This window comes from Procambarus clarkii, chromosome 28 (genome assembly GCF_040958095.1).
Source record: "Procambarus clarkii isolate CNS0578487 chromosome 28, FALCON_Pclarkii_2.0, whole genome shotgun sequence".
Classification (NCBI taxonomy): Eukaryota; Metazoa; Arthropoda; class Malacostraca; order Decapoda; family Cambaridae; genus Procambarus; species Procambarus clarkii.
Genome location: NC_091177.1, coordinates 13,492,041 through 13,510,537, shown reverse-complemented (window position 1 = coordinate 13,510,537; position 18,497 = coordinate 13,492,041). Strand labels below are relative to the sequence as shown.

The window sequence follows — 18,497 nt, the reverse complement described above, 5'->3', positions numbered from 1 at the left end:
CCCTCTGGATCAATGTAGGCAACAAGGTAAACTAAAATATTCACAATCAATTAGTATGTCACATATGCACTTATTCAATAAGCCAATATTGACTGTAAGCAAGTGCGAGAACGGGTTGATGTAGGACCATCGAACAGTTGTATGCTTGAAGTCAAATTCATCTAGATGTTGATTACTGGTGTTAGCTCCTGAATGAACAACTAAGACCCACTTCCATGCTGTGTGGCCAGGGCACATGACCATCCAGCTGTGTGGCCCCTCCAGCAGGTATATATCCAGCAAATGAAATAGATGTGTCTGGTAGCTTTGGTCTTTGTTTTCCTTGGCAATGTATCTGGCATGAAAGACCCTACTAGTGGCTCGAAGGTACAATCGTACAGACCTGGATGGAGTTAAAGTACTCTAGCCCCACTACCACGTCAAGGTAGATGCCATGGTGGAACATAGTTGTGGAGTGGTGCGATATAATAAACATGCCTTACCTTGATCATACCTGGATGGAGTTGAGTTCTTCTACTCCAAGCCCAGGTTTGACTCTAAGAGCTAGGAACTGCCTGCAGGCCCACGTATCCACTACAGCCTGGTTGTTTCTGCACTTCTTGAAGAAAGTTGTCTCAAAGATGTCCACTTTTGTTCCAGCAACATTTCTTATGCTCGTTGGGTGTTAAACAACCATGAAGTGTGAAAACAGGATGAATCTATGATACAAAAGTAGGATGAAAGTACTAAACATCAGGTCATGAAGATTATTTAACAGTGTCATGGAATATTCAAAAGGTTTTAAAGATCCCTTGGGATGCCAATACAAGAGCAAGAAAACAAATGGCGAACAACGACAAAGGTATCCGATTCACCGAGAAATCTATTGAGGGACAAGTAACTCGAGAGGGACAACGGGGAAAGCAAGATTTATCATCCCAAAAATCATGACATTTTATGAGGTGCGTAACTAACTGGAACAATGCAACATATGACGAAGTAATTATCAAAAGGCGGCACCAAACTGGGAAGGCTATGAAGCACCATCAAATGTGCGGAATAATCAGAAGGCGCTAAATATCACCAAGGATGCCAATACGAGAACACATAAGGCGAACGATATCAAAAGAACATATGACGAAATGATATGAGGAAAATTCGGATACAGTGCATGTACTTTGTTTTTTTCAAACTCAAACTAAAGGTCAAAGAAAGACAAGACACCTTTGTATTATACAATATATTAAACAAGTTATTTCATATTTGCATACAAGTAAGAAAGGATAAAGCACTTAATAGTGTAGACATATACATTGAACAGTTGCACTAGTGCATTAAACAATATTTAAAAATATCGGAAACAGATACCCCAACAACAATTCTAAGATCATAAAGGGAACATTTCTCACTGTTAGCATATGAGGATTTATGGAATAATCACCATTAGCAACCCATCCTCCTGTTTAGATAGTACTTTCAGTAATGATGTACACCATCATACATATACAATATAATGGACAATTACAAAGTAGAATTCGATGCCATTCAATTTGAACAAACCACACAGGCTTCGTATTTATGTTGCTAATACGACTTACCCATCCTAGGCCCAATACAAGCAATCTGAAACCTAATATACTACATACATGTGTGCCATACTAGGCCTAGGAATATTGAAGTTTGGTTTTTTAGCTTGTTTTTTTTTTAATGATTATGAAGTGAAGAGTTCCAAATTCTACTAACTGTCCATTACATCAATATAGGTTAAGACGATCCACATAGTTCTCAAAATCTAAACAGAAGAATGGGTTGGCATTAGTGTGTGTACCGCCATATTAACAGCAGGGTACCATTGCGCGCGCGCACTCATCATTGAACAGTTTTCTCTTTCACTTCAAATCTCTAGCCCTATTAAAAAAAAAAAGTGGCCACAATGCTGCACACACACACACACACACACTTGGCTTATGGACCCTGCATGCTAAGTTTCAATACACTTTGTCACTTGCCACTGCTAACAAAGAAGAGGAAGCCTGTGCAGAAGAATGGTTAGTCTAAAATATATACCAAATCAAAGTAGGCAATTATCAAAAAAGGCACCAAGCTGGCAAAGCCAAGTAAAAGAAATTAATGAAAAAGTCAAACAAAAAGACAATTTCCCCTAAATATGTGATTACAAAGTGCAGCAAACAAAATTTTTATCGTATTTTGAAAGTGATCGTGATAAAGATCTATTGAAATTTCCGAAGCAGTTCTTCCATGGGCACTAAGGACCAGAATGTTACCTATAAAAACAATTATTGCTGCAGATTTAAAAATTAAGATAAGCATTTTCCTACTTTCAGAGAAATTTAGGGAATTACACTATACAAACAGCTAAATTGCAAAGCTTAACAAGAAAATAATTTACATATATATATATACTGCACCAACATGCTTCCAGAAGCTCTACAGGAATAATGAAAACATTAACATGATAATATTACAAATTAAAAATGATACTGAATTTGGGTTGTCAAATATGCAATGCTCCATCATTCATTATCCCTACATCCAAACATTGGTATAGTCCCATAGCTGACCGAACAGCCAATGAAGCACAAGGATCACGCTCATGCCACCATTACGCTCATAATCATCTTCACCGTGTACCATACGCAAGATACGGCCACCAGAACCCATGTTAACTAATGCAACAAACATTATGTAAGATTTTAACCAACCCTTACATTCCATGAAAGCTTTAAGAGCTGCAATGTTATCATTTCCCTTTTTTTTCCATGTCAAACTGCAACAATGATCTTAATAATAGATGAATAAGTAACAATCATATCCATCATCACCGCCATAGTCTTACAATCTATATAAATACCTGCTATAGTCGAGTGTCCTTGTTAAAAGTCTTTTCTTAATATTTAAGAAATATTATTTACAAAAGCAATATGCATTACCAACTAAGAGCATTTAATGGACACTCATCACATACTTCTCTTGCTGTAGTTGTTATACAGAACTAATGACAGTTTGGAGTACTTTACTGTATACATTTCAGAAAACAAGGGGGGAGCTAAATTGCTGCAAATAAATCTAGAGCTTTGAGATTGTACCTAAATGTACATATTGAAGATCTTCATCAGCAGGTGTCAAAATACTACCAACATACCAGTACTTGATTCATACAAGTCTAGGTAACGTGACTAATCACACTTCAGGCACAACTTTAACTTGAAATGCTACTCTGAGCAACAACGGTAACTACAGTTACAAAAGTGTGCACGCACAGTAAACAAGGATGGAAATGAATAGTCGTACAAATCTCAAAGTATGATCAGAATTTTATGCCAAGAACTATTAAGCCATAGAGCTGTTCTAACTCTGCATTTTCTCATTTTAATTCGTTGGGTACTATTACTGTAGTGTGTTTTCATTACTGTACTCTGCTACAGTTTTCTCACAATGTGGGTTGAGCTAATGTTAAGTTATAAAGTGATGAGCACACTAACACTCCAATATAATATGTTTTCTTTTCGTTTTTTACTTAAATTACCGGGGATAAACAAAAAAACAGATCTTGGTGCATGGGTTTCTTTAACATATTACTTAAAAAAATTAACTGCAAGTTATGCCAGGGGTGACCATCTGAGGCATTGCTTTAAAGCTTCCAGTAATCAGATCAAGCAGGCATCAACTACTGTACTGGCTGAGGCTGTGTTGCTTGTGGACTGCTGGGAATGCCCTGGAACGACTCTGGAGGTAGTGTGGCACTTACTGAAATGTTAATATTGTGCTTAATACAAAACACATCATTTTGCAACTCGTCAGCAATCATTTTATGCACAATGAAATCACAAGAATGAGATGAATCTATGAATAAATATTGAGGCCATATAGCGGAATCGAACCCATATCTCTAAACTCCTCAGGCATGGAGGAAGGAAGCAGAAAAGAATGGGGAAGGGGCAGAAAAGAGATGAACAAAAAGCAGAAGAGAGGGGAGGGGGGGGAGAGAAGCAGAAAAAAGGGGTAGAGGGGTAGAAGAGGGGGGTAGAAGGACAGAAGAGAAGGGGGTAGCGGAGCAGGAGTAGAGGGGATGGAATGGAGAGAAGGGCAGGAGCAAAGCATGATGTTCCAATCCCAGTTTATATAAACTATACACAGTATCTATAACAAGAGCTCACCTGTAATAGGAGGCATGCCAGGAAGGTTAATGGGAGTTGTCACTGGCATTCCAGGAATAGATGGCATTGGAGTTGCTGAAATATAAGATCATTTATGAATTAAATTCATAATACAGTGTATGCCTTTTAAACTAATTACATCCAGACAGCTTACTACACAATAACTAGTCATTCGGTGAACACTGATTAACAAATAAACATTAATTTGAGTGCATTTCCCAGAACGTGGATAGTAAAATGTCTGTTTTGGGATGCCTATTATCCCCAAAACCACATTCCATTTTTTATATGTCCAGATGAAGCCATTTGGTCCATGTCTCGGAGGAAAACTTTTTTCATATCAATTGGGGAAAGGTTTTGTAGTTTTTAAAACGAACAAGTATCTCAGATGGTATAATATTGAGACGTCTGAATATGACAAGAATAGTCTATATATATGCAGTACACCACTTGGATGCATGTTGTCTATAAAGATATGCAAGTTCGTAACGAAATTAAAATTAAATATTACTTCCTCCGCTATAATACTTTTGCAGGTCTATAAAAAAAAGGGTATACAAATTATATTCAGCAACAAAAATAGAAATTCACATACACGCATCATAAGTGCCAACATACAAGATAATGAACGTGTTTACATACCTGTGAATGAGGGAGGAGGAACTGGTGGAGGAATGATTGGAGAAGTGTAGTATTGGTTGAGGGGAGGAAGTTGTTGATTGACTGATATAGTAGATGGTATAGCAGATGCAAGTGCATTAAGCTCTGAGCCTCCCATTACTAGTGGACTGCTGGATACCACTGGTACAGTTGGGGCCCCACCCATTGTCAGCGGGCTGGCCTGAGGAACCGAAACCAAGGGAAATGCTGTATTCGGGGATGCCGAGAAGCTAGGAGCTTGCATTGGAACCTGCATGTTGAGATTCTGAGCAGGTGTTTGACCTGGTACCTCATTAGCAGCCTGCATATAAGTGGGTGGGCAAGTAGCAGAAGATTGAGGAGTCATTGTAGAAATGTGGGTGGTAAAGCTAGCCGGAAGTTCAACTGGAGGAGGAACAGACGTTGGCGTGAAAGCTGCAGGGGGAGGAATGTTGGGTACTGCAGTTGATGCAGCAGGTATTGCTGCTGTGGTTGCAGCAGTTGCTGTTGCTGTTGCAAATGCTGGATGAGAATCGGGGGAAGCTGTAAAAGCATTGGGTGGAGGAATGGTCGATCCTGCGGTCATTGTAGCTAGAGTGCCTTCTCCTATGCTTATACCTGCTATACTAGATGCCACAGCCTCTATTTCACTTCCTGTTGCAACCTGAAATTTAGTAAAAATCTTGTTAAAAAATTAAACTTGATCCCAATAAAACTTTGTATTTTAATTATATTATCTTGAATTATTTGTTTAAGTTATGACTAAAGTTTCCTATACTAATTCTGATAATGAAAACGTTTATGTACTTTGCCATCCATATGACTTGTGTAATTAATGTACTGTAATTTTTATTCAAACTTTCCCAATTCTAATTGTTCAACATTTATGAATGAAGCCTTGTCTGATTTGGTGGTCATTTTCAATGACTTCCAGCAAATCTGTATGCCCTAGATAAGGCTTTAAGTTTGTTAAAAATCACAATACTCTAAAGTTGTGCACCACTAAGAGTTCAAAGATTGGCAGTGCAACAATTTACTAATGGAAGAGCCTGACAACTTCAACAGTCACTTTAGTTGGAGCCAAGGTCAAGTTATGGAAGGAATACCAGTGCCAATAGTTAAAATATCTGCCAAGATTTTGACAGATGCATAAATTATATACATATGGCTTCAGAGCTTTACAATGTGTGGATAAATACAACTCAACCAAGCCTACTAAACTGTAATTTTCCAGTCAACACACGCTACTATAGCAGTTACCAAGATATGATAGTGATAGCACATGTACAGTACAGTAGTCCCTAAATGGGAAAAAATAATGGCCCATTACGCAAGAACATCACACTAAAATGATATATCAATGAAAATCGATTGGAGCAATTGATAAATCAGCGAGATGTCCTTGTGTATTTGAAGCTGGAGCAAATGGTGGAGAACTCCATTACCTATACCAGAGTGCACAGCGGGTATGTGTAAAACCTAGAACGGCTTCAGTAGAGGCACATTAACCTATGGAATACAATTTACTGGACTATAATAAGGCTTGGAATTTGCATTTAAGATATAAAATAGTTGAAGCAATGTACAATACTACTAACAGGATAAAAACAGGCAAGTGATTTACCACAATGTTAATCCAGATGTTTTAACGAGAAAATTATAGGAGACACTGCCGATCACTAAAAAAAAAAAATCACATTCCTTATGAATTTTAAATACTGTACCTGTAATAGTTGTTCAGTGTCAGAAGATTCATTAGGCGATCGCTTGGGTGTGTCGGTGATTGGGTCACCACGCTGAGTGGGAATGCGGTGAAGGTAACCATAGCCAATACCACAACCCAAGCTGAAAAAAAAATGCTGTGTGCAGTATGGGCAAGCATAAATTTTAAATAGTCGGGCCTTAATCTTGAAGAGGGCTATATTCCTGAAACACTTTTGTGCAGAGACAAATCTGAACAAGCAAATTTGATAGTCTCCTAAAGTCCATTTTCTTGCATGTCTCATAATGAAAGCCTATTTAATCATTATTAACACACACACACACTTAACAGTCACAAAAACAGCATACAATGAATTTATCAATGCTTGGAAAGCATCATGTTAAGAATTATATTTTGGCAAAGTGCACAGTAATGCCTCAGTTGCACAAATCTTGTGCGAATATAAAAAAACAAGCCCTTTATCTAAGGAAATTTGTCCAAAAAACAACCACTCGAGAAAATCTAAATCTTTAATTACTATACTGTATTCACAATTTCAAGTTAATAACCACTATCTCCCTAACTAACCAGTAAAGCAATTAAAACAAACATGGAAGCACACACTTCCTCTACTACTACACCCCAACCAGCATCACTTAATACGAATGTGCTCGTCAAAATGTGTACTCACCTTCCAGATCCTCCCCACTGTGTATCAGGCGTGACTGTTACTTCTCTACAAGAATCAGTTTCCACGTTATAAACATACAGTTTGAGAGGGCGACCTTCATGAGCCTCTATAAGTGAGAACAGGTCTTCACTCTCATGGAGGACGGAGTCTGCCCCAATAATGTAATCTTTAAACGACTGAAGGCCAGCAATGTCCGATGGAGAGTTGGGTTCAACTTCCTGTAATGAAAGCATGACTCTTATCCATTTATATTACTAATTAGATTTATATACATGTTGAAATCATAAAAATGACAAAATTCATTTGTGTCAGAACATTTATTTTTACAATATAGTACTTTACTACACTATTAAACTCGAGCCTAAATAAAAAGCAAGATAAATTTGAATTGCAAGAAATTTTAAATTTTATTTTAAGATGTCTTTTGTAGAATGTTTATATGAACTTTAAGGAATAATCAACAAATGTTTGGTTGGTATAAAATTTTCAAGTATTTTTTTAAATTAAATCATGTTAAAAATTTTAATTCTACGCACAATATTAATTGTTTATCAAATTACAGTATAATAAATTCCTGAACAATAAACACTGACATTAATATAGATTAAAAATCTGTGGCCAGAATTAATAGTAAAAACCCATCGAGTGCGAGAGCTACGATTTCTGACAAACAATGATTAATATTCAATTTCTCATTTCCAAGAGAATAAGGCAATTAAGATGAGAAAACAGTAACAAAATTTTTTGACAAATATCTATGCAGCTTTTTTGGTAGAGAAAAATAATTTTACAAAGTTTAATTTGTCTTCTCGATCAATTTTTTAAAAATGGCTTATAGTTCTTATGTATCTACATCTGAATTATAAATAATTATTACAAAAAAAATATGTATTGATAATCTCACTTCATCTAACATACACAACTTAGTCTTTTGTTCAAACTTACAAGGATATGCCAGACGTTCTCATTGGCTCCCTCAAAGGAACAGAAGCGAATGGAGACCCCGAGCAAACCCTGGCCACCCCAAAGGTTAGATGGTGTTATGACCACGTTACGGATTGTCTGGGTTTTACTGCTATACACAGTCATCTTCAGCTCTTTCTCAATAGAGTTTTTGAGAAGTTCCTTAAGTGTATCATTGTCCTGGTCCTGGAAAATAAAGTATTATTTTATTAAAATATTAGTAGTTTTCCAGTGTTTAAAATGTGTTATAAAAGGCTGTTACCCAACTAAACTGTAGAGACTAATTGAGAACTATCTGCTAGCTTGAGGTTCCCACACCATACACCCTCATTCCTCCACCAAGAAAATGGCCCCCTTTGAGAAGGTTATGAACAGAAGTGCAAGGCCTGAAGATGAGCCAACTGAGACTATGCATTTAGAGTAAACAGGTTGAGAGAAAAGGCATGGAGACATCTTTGAAATAGACAGCTATCAAAAATATAGAAAAATTTAAAATGCTAGAATAATAAGGCACTAGAAGATTTAAGGGAAAAGATGAGTTCAGAAATAATGGAAGAAATAAAAGAACAAAAGGCATTTACTTTTTGTACAAGTCTTTTGTACATGCAATTATAAGACTACAGGTTTGGGTAATGACAAAGGCCAAGAGCATATACAGTAGATGAAAAGTTGAGGTATTTATTACAGTATTGTCATAAGCACGTCCCTGTATTCATAGTAAACTATCAAAGGATGCATTTTGGGAAAGTATCAGCATGTGTTAATTCACAAACATCAAACTATATTAGTCATTATGAGAAAAACAGAAATGTGCCAGAATGATTCACTGACTAGCAACCATAAAAGTAAACAATTTGAGAAGAATACTCCCATTAGTGATGCAAATATCCATGACTATGACAATGCAGTGGAAGAGGCAGGGAAAGTGACTAAAGCATGACCAATCAAGTTCAGTTGGTGACGGCAATGGAGAACAAATACCTTTGCAGAGCCAACAAAAATATTTATTGTCAAACTTTCCTTGCAATAAATAATAAATTATTGCAACAGTTACTAGTGTATTTTCCATAACTGAGACTGCTGGAAATATCCTCCCAGAAGCATACCATGTGTGAGGAAAACTGGGTACAGATGCTGTTTTTTTTAATGTCCTCATTTTTATTATTCAAAATCTGGCACCTAGGGATTGCACATACCCATAACTAGAGAAACCTTCCTTGTATGGCAATACAAAAGTCAAATTTTCAAACTAATATGAGAAGGTGTCCCTCAGAAGTTGCTAATTTTGGAAATACTCTATTTTTATCAAACCAGCCCATCTTGCAAACAAAGACCAAAGTCCATTCCATGCACCCACCAAACCCCCGTTTACGAATTAAAAACAGTTTACACACGACTCGCAACTGATGACGTTAGAACACTTCCGGAACAAGTGCTTTGCTGACAACTTTTATTCAAACCACGACACTGTAAATGCTTCACCCACGTACTACAAATACAAATAATCGCCAACAAAACCTAAACACCTAACCAATGCCTAAATATGCACAATATACTAATATATAATAATATTAATTTATATTTGAGAACATTCCTATTTTGAATGAACAGCATTTTAAAATTGATGAATATGTCTGTAGGGGTCAACCGCTGGATAGAATGGACTTGGTCTGAGGACGGGTTGATCAAACCATCTCGTGTGGCTCAAGATTGCCTTCAATGCACAACGATGAATTGGGAAATGGGAACAATAATACAAATGCAATGAAACCATAAGAATATGATGTACTCGTAAAAGTATGGCAAAATCAAACTCTAGTCTATGGACTCTCCAGGCACACCATGGAGCTCATCGTGGTTCAGTCAGTGATGCATATTTCTGGGGAGTCCAAGGACGTGAGTTTGATCCCATCGTACTAGCTCAGTATTTTCTAATAATAAATGCTTACCAGTCTTGTGTTACCAATAGAAACAATGAAGTCGAAGAACGCTTCTAGACCAGCAATTTGGCCTGGCGAGTTATCCTGTACCTGTAAATAAATACAATATTACTATACAGTATTTGCTCTTGAATGCAAAGATGCCTCCGAGGAAAATTTAAAATTAACAGTTCAGAGAATCCTTATCTAACTGTGTAGTATTATGGAGTACAATATTATAGGAAACATCTGTTTGATATACAGTTTCCAATGCTATGCCTATACTGTAAGTTTTAAATGTCTATGCAGGCGATGAGTCACAATAACGTGGCTGAAGTATGTTGACCAGACCACACACTAGAAATTGAAGGGACGACGACGTTTCGGTCCATCCTGGACCATTCTCAAGTCGATTGTGATGAGGACAGGTAGGGACAGGCATTAAATAGGCAAGAGAGAGCTGAGGAGGAAAGTCAGGTGTAGGGGATAGTAGTAATGAGAACTGCAGCAGGCCTATTGGCCCATACGAGGCAGCTCTTATTATAACCACCGAAGGAGATAGTAATAGGAATAAGAAGAGGATAGCAAGGGAGCGTAGAAGACAATGAACAGAAAAAGGGAGAAGAGAGAAAGAAAGGGAAAGAGAAAGAAAGAAATGGAAGGGGGAAAGCTTATGTTAAGTCACGTTTGTTAGAAAGATTAGAGCATTTGAGTATATACTGTGAAAGGGAAGAGTCCACAGCAACAAAGCCAGGACTCAAGTTCATGTTGGGTACATTGTTAATAAGAGCCGCTTCTACAAGACGGCGTCTGTGTAGAGTAGAGGCAGGAAAGATTATTTTGGAGGAAGACCAATCAATGGGATGATTAGAATCCCTCACATGGCAGAAGAGAGCATTGTTAGTGTCTGCAGACATAACACTTCTCTTGTGTTCTTTAAGTCTGTCATTCAGTGTACGGCCAGTTTCGCCAAAGTATTGGAGAGGACAAGATGAACAGGAAATAGAGTAGACACCAGCAGCATTAGAAGCAGGAGGAGCTTTTAAATGTCTACCTTGGTATTCATTTACATGCTGCACCTAAATATCAATATGCCTCGTAGGAGGGTATCCTCAAATAATGCCATAAGTCTAGGAAACTGCAATTCCTGGACCAGCATTTCTGAACCTTTGTACCCTTGAAATACCTCTGGGTCGTATATTAGATAAACACTCAGATTTAATTGTCAACTGAAAGGAGACTGTCTTTGCTCATGATACTTCTTAAATTAGAAAAATGAAACAAATTGTAGTACTCAAGAAAGCATCTGTATATGATTAGAATTAACCTATTTCTGCACTCTCTCTTGCAGAACCTCCATAGTTACCTTGGGGTTCTGTAGAACTCTGGCCGAGAAATGCTGTCCTAGACTGATCAGTGCCAGTATTAACTTCCAGAAAATTAAATATTGTACTGAAATGCAGTGTAATAGTAAACACAGCATGATGAAAAGCAATCATTCTCTTAACATAATAGATAATATTTTTCACATAACCTTCAAGTAAAATGCTTTTAAAGTCCCGAGTGCTATTTTAAATACTACACTGAATACGACACTTCTTTTTGACACCTTTGCCTACTTTTTGAAGGATATTTGGATCTTATGACTTATTGGGAACTAATCACCTAGCATTGTGATCTGCATTTCAGGTCTACCAAGAAACCTAGCCTTCCAGAATCTCTCATTTTAATGGTTTAATTATTCAAATAATTTAAATTTCAAATAAATTTAAGCCAAAATGTTCAGTTTCCCTCAACACCATCCAGGTGTCAGGCACACTGGAGACTCGAGTTCAAGGAAGCAGCTGTGGGTACATTGCAATATCCACTATATATTATATTGCAACATACCAAGAAATGTCAATTTGGTACGTCAAGCCCAACATTGAATAACACTCCATGAACCACGGGGGTTCGACTCCCCGGCAAGGGTGTAGTGATGGACTTAGGACCTCTGGAGGGCCAGTAAGATAAACCTGGTTGATGGGGTTCTGTGGGAGTTCTTCTACAATAACTTAAATGACCAACACGGCAATTATTCTTTAGCCCCGAACCATTTAGGATTAAAGCAAGCTCTCAGTACCCCCTGTATATATATACCAATCGGTGTATTTAACAGTGTGTCAAGAAACAAAACATTGAATTAAAACCAACACTAGAAGCCACCACTTAAGGCCAGCACCTCGTCACCTGTGACCACTTACCCTCAGCACATGGTAGCCCTCCATGCCTCCCCCGGGTATTTCTACACTCTGTGATCCTCCCATGGTGGCACCTGGTCTCTGGCGGCCCTCAATACGGCTCTCTCTTACCCCCACAAGAACAATTTGGACGAGAGCGACCTTACAAGCCCAAACAGACGTGGCACCCGAGGAATTATGGGTAAACAGCTGATGGTGGAGGGGTGTGTACGGAAGAAATAATCAATGTTTTCATCTTTGCTAATAATTTATCCTGGAAAAAATACAATATTATAGATTTTTGCAATTGTTAATTGACGTTTTTATTATTTTTATGATAGATTTATTCAATTCTCTTGGTAATTCTGAAGCTTATGTTTTCCATTTCATGTCCTGATTTATTTGACGTAAGAAGCACTGGAGGACACTGACGTTTACCTGGATTTACCTATATATATTAACCTATTAATACAATGTCTAGGTTCATTATAATGACATAAGCAATATATAATCTACACATGTTTAGGAATTTAACAAACAATTTCATGGTCGATATCATATACTGCTGACACAATGTTTATAATATAGCTTTTGTACCGTTGTTCAAACAAACCTTTGACGTCAAGGAAAAAGAAGGTAGTTATTCAACTGTATTCATCCCTGGTGTGGCCCCCACCTCGATTTTTGTGTTCAAGCACGATGACCATCTTCAGAAAGGCATATATATACAGGACCTACTTTGGGGGAAAGTTGAACACGTGACGACAATTAATCATCCCAGAAGTCGACTTCGGGCTAACAATACTGTAGACCATAAATGATAGGTCATTTGCTCATAAATGACAGGGTTCATCTTTGAAACTTTGAAAATACTTAACAGTTTGGAGGATATTGATCCAGACCGCTTCTTTACAAGGTGAGATGTAACACACAGAAGGAACACCGGCTTTAAGCTCAACAAGCCACAATGTAAGATAGAAAACAGCAGATTCTTGTTCATACTTCACCCATGGGTTTATAACCCTATGGGTGAAGACCTATGAGGTTATAAACCCCGTCAAAATTTCAAAACACTACTGCAATTCAAGATCAAGCTTGATAAAATAAAAAAATCAGGACAAATGGGGAACTTTTGATAAGCCGTTGGTGTCCTGTCCTCGTCGAGGCCACTAGATATAAATTTAATTCATTTGCATGTGAATTTATATCCATTCTATAGTACGGCGACCAAAACTGAACTGCATAATCTAAATGGAGCCTAACCAGAGCAAGATATAGCTGAAGAACCACACCAGGTGTCTTGTTACCAACACTTCGATTAATAAATCCCAGTGTCCTATTTGCCTTATTACGAACATTCGTGCATTGATCCTTTTGTTTTAAATTCTTACTAATCATAAGTCCCAGTTCCCTTTCGCAATCTCAACACCATCTAGCTCGTATCTTGTAACTATCATCATTACCTAGCCTCAGAACTTTACATTTATCAGCATTAAACTGCATCTGCCAATCCTATTACACTGCATCTGCCAATCCTATTAAACTGCATCTGCCAATCTTATTAAACTGCATCTGCCAATCCTATTAAACTGCATCTGCCAATCTTAACCCCACAGTTCATTTAGCTAAGCAAGTTACAATCTTGATGAGCTAGTTACAAAATTCAATATAAGTCGTCACATCAACAAAGGGTTCGAGATCGACCACAAGTACAGGTTCTAAATTAAGCAACTGACATATGTGGAGAGCTAGTGTCACAATTGATATGTTTGTCCTGCACACCGCCCCCCATCCAGTGGGCAGCGGCGGATAGGTTACAATCACTTAGTTACTACCTACAGTTAGCAAACTGGGGATATTTGGCTAAAAATTTCTGGTAGCAGATCATTTTGAATGAAATATTTACACATCGCTGGAACATTGGTTATAGAATTGTCTCTAAATTCACGGTGTGCGAATAATTTTGTTGACACAGTTTACATTTGGTCAGCTGGACCGTTGACTTCCTATGAGGCCACATATTTACTTATTTCATAATGGAAGTATATTATTTTATAGTAAATATATGTTTTCTCGTGTTCTGCATTAAGCACCAACATTATAGTGAATAAATATACCATATTTCTTCATTATTTAAGTAATGCTAGGAGGCTTTGAGTAGCTTTGGGTCATTAGGTGAACAGAATCTCCAATAGATGGGGCGAGAGTCGCGCTATCTCTCGCCCGAGCGAGAGTCGAAACTTATTTTAGAATTGATATATCTTTGTCCTCCAACAAGATATATTTCCTTTGGTGCACTCACAATAACGAGCATATCTCTGTCTTTCTGAAGGCATATAATATTTTAGGCTTTATAAGCGTATCTTTGTTAATTACACACTATATTGGCAAGTGAGTATTCCGTAAGTATTCGTAAGTATTCCGTGAGTATTCTATATTCCGTAAGTGCGTAGGCTTCTGCATTCCATGACCGACAAGTTACTGAATGCCACTATAAAAACGTATGTATCTTCACTTGAGCTTTATATATGTCTATGTTAAAGTATTTAAAATGAAGCTTATATTTCTATCTTTCTTGAGACATATAAAACATGTGTGTTTATTAATGAATTTACGTGAAATAAGCATTGTTCTGAGAGAGAGTTACTCCGTTGCTCGATCTGTGCGGGATCGGAGCTCGCCGATTAGAAAAATACACGTATCTTCGCTTTAAATATAAATATGCCCATGGTAAGGCATTTAAAATGAAGATTATGTTTCTATCTTTCTTGAGACGTATAACAATCTTACGTTTATTAACGTTTCTGCGTGAAATAAGCATTGTTCTGAGATGAATATTGCGGATTTCCGGCTCTACGACCGATGAAAAATGCAACTTTTATACAACTACAAATATCTTTAGTTTTACTTTAAATTTTGTCCTGAAAGAGTTTTCATATATAGATCCAGTTTCTGCCGTTCTTCTGACATGAAAAGACCTTTGGTTTAATAAGTTATTAAGATGTTTTCAACAATATTACTAGGGCGTTCACCGATTCTAACATGGGCGACCCTTTTGGAAACGCAACACATGGGTTGACCTGATTGATATATGGGTCAGATTCCATTAAGGTTCGGAACATAAACAATGTGTTTGAGTGCTTCTCTGTGGCTTAAGCTATTATAAGCTGTTATACATTTATTTATAATAAAAATACAATTAGATAAAAATATTAAATTATTTTGTATTTTAAATATTTTTTATAATAGCTCCTTGAAACTACATATATTACTTGATCAATCTAGAGGAAGTGGAGACAGAAAATAATAATCGTCAAAATATTAGCGACTGCTGATAAAAATAATGGTAAGGTAAGAAAAACATAATTATTTTCAAATAAATCATTTTAATTGGTTGTTATTGAATTGTATTAATATTTACATACACAGTAATTTATTTTCTGGTATGGTCGAACGCCAATAGGATGTATAAGAAAACGAACAACTCTACTTCTTAATGGTAAACTATAACTTATTTTATATCTGATGATGCTAAGGTTTGGTTTCTCGTTGAAAGGAAGCCTGTGCTAGGTGGCTTCCTAGTGCAGGCTTCCGAAGTTCTCTCTGACCAACTAATAACCTCTCCCGGGATGCAACCCACAACATTCGCCTAACTCCGGGTGAGCATAGGCATCGGATGTAAGAAAACGCGCCCAAGGGCCTTGCCGCCCACACCTTAGAACATTATGTATTAGAGTGTCACCTTATTGAAAAATATAGAAATAAGGAAATAAATAGTGTACCACATCAAATTGTTTGGATGTGTGATAATGGTATAATAGACAGTATACTTAGGAGCTACAAGAATTTTGCCCCAAGAATGTTACAATTATATGCTGTACTTGCTGTATGCAATGTTAAATGAGATTTTTGTACTGTTATATGTCTATTTGTACTCACTGAATTTGTGCGCCCCTTAAGGGACTTGAAGTAGAGGGGGTAGAAATAGCCTAAGCTACTCTATCCCTTTGAGATGTATTTATTGCTTATCTCAATAAACATACTTGAACTTGAACACCTAACCTAACCTAACCTATGCCTATATATGCACAATATGCTAATATATTATAATATTAATTTATATTTGAGAAAATTCTTGTTCTGAATGAACAGCATGTTAAAATTTATGAATGCGTCTGTGGGGGCGACCGCTGGATGTAATGGACTTGAGTCGAGGACGGGTTGCAGCCCGTCCTCCAAAAAAAGATCCAAAAGTGATTCCATGCACCCGCCAAACCCCCTGTTTATGAATGAAAAGCGGTTTACACACGACTCACAACTGCTGACGTTCGAACATATCCGGAACAAGTGCTTCACTGGCCAATTTTGTTCGAACCACAACGCTGTAAATGCTTTACCCACGTACTACAAATACAAATAATCGCCAACAGAACCTAAACACCTAACCTAACCTATCCTATGCCTATATATACACAATATGCTAATATATTATAATATATTATAATATTAATTTATACTTGCGAAAATTCCCGTTTTGAATGAACAGCATGTTAAAATTTATGAGTGCGTCTGTGGGGTTGACCGCTGAATGTAATGGACTTGAGTCGAGGACGGGTTGTGTATAAACCGTTTTTCATTCATAAACAGGTTGGTTTGGCGGGTGCATTGAATCACTTTTGGGTCTTAGTTTGGAGGACGGGCTGGCCCGGTAATACAACCGGGTTTGTTGACCAGACCACACACTAGAAAGTGAAGGGATGACGACGTTTCGGTCCGTCCTGGACCATTCTCAAGTCGATTGTGAGGCCATTCTCACAATCGACTTGAGAATGGTCCAGGACGGACCGAAACGTCGTCGTCCCTTCACTTTTTTTTTAGATATATACAAGAGTTGTTACATTCTTGTACAGCCACTAGTACGCGTAGCGTTTCGGCCAGGTCCCTGGAATACGATCCAGGGAAGAGAGGAGAGAGAGAGAGAGAGAGAGAGAGAGAGAGAGAGAGAGAGAGAGAGAGAGAGAGAGAGAGAGAGAGAGAGAGAGAGAGAGAGAGAGAGAGAAAGAGAGACAGAGACAGAGACGGAGAGGAGGGGGGGGCTTTAAGAGTGTTACTTCATATCTCACGTTATAATGAGTGTGATCCTCCTTGAGCTATTTATCTCTGGAAACGTGTCTTGGAATTGATTATTCCTTCGTTGTACCCTTTCTTTCTCTATACTCACCCACTCACTCACTCACTCACTCACTCACTCACTCACTCACTCACTCACTCACTCACTCACTCACTCACTCACTCACTCACTCACCCACTCACTCACCCACTCACTCACCCACTCACTCACTCACCCACTCACTCACCCACTCACTCACTCACCCACTCACTCATAATATTCAACACAAGACTCGACATTCTTGAGCTAAAGGGACTGACCTATGAAGAACGACCTATGAAAGAACGAACGATTCAATAAACAATTGTAAATGTAAATTTGATAAGAAACTATAGAATAGAGCATTACGTTAAACTAATGTCTATCATCATATACAAACACGAAGCTCAAGCCTGCCTATCACATCAAGGGTAACACTTTAATGCGCGCGGTCCCCGTGAAAAAAAATAGTGCATTGTGCGCGCAGCGTTTTGGGCTCTTGAGCGTAAACACCAAAAAGTGTGTAATCTTTTCACTCTCCTGACACCAATTCCTGAGCTACGTATTTCATTTTGGTATCAATGTGTTGGCAATAAAATTCTATATTCTCTACAAAATCATATGTATAACATGTCACCAAAGCATTAGCTATCCCACCACGAAATAAATAAAACGTAGATCACTTGCCGTGACGCCCAAACAGCAACAAAATGTTCATACTCTTTTGTTTGTTATCAGCTCTACATTAGTCCTACAGCGTTATATTTTATATCACTGAACTCGCAATAAAATTCCCTACACAGACATATGCATATAAATGTAGAATCATGATTGCGGCCCACACCAAGAGTGTGTGAAGTGGGCGATTACCCTCGTTGTGTCAACAACTCAATAGTCTCTCCTCTAAGTTACAATACAATGCCGTTTTCTCAAATAGGACATGTGTCTATTAGAGAAAACTAAAATTTAATGGCAAACATTTTCATACTAACCCCAAGTCAATCGAATAAGAATTGGATTTTATATGTTCTTTTTTAGATCGGCCGGCTATTTACGGC

General features: G+C 37.6%; 1 protein-coding gene across 1 annotated transcript; it reads right to left on the bottom strand.

Moving 5' to 3' along the window:
* Nucleotides 1-1,200: 1,200 nt before the first annotated feature.
* Grasp65 (Golgi reassembly-stacking protein 2) lies at nt 1,201-12,503 on the bottom strand. The gene is made up of 8 exons (XM_045737314.2): nt 12,315-12,503; nt 10,102-10,182; nt 8,135-8,338; nt 7,190-7,407; nt 6,521-6,641; nt 4,800-5,460; nt 4,158-4,232; nt 1,201-3,747 (listed from the first exon to the last, which is right to left on the bottom strand). Exons 1-8 carry the CDS (start codon nt 12,375-12,377, stop codon nt 3,668-3,670), a joined length of 1,503 nt encoding a protein of 500 aa, XP_045593270.1. The 5' UTR covers nt 12,378-12,503; the 3' UTR covers nt 1,201-3,667.
* Nucleotides 12,504-18,497: the final 5,994 nt, after the last annotated feature.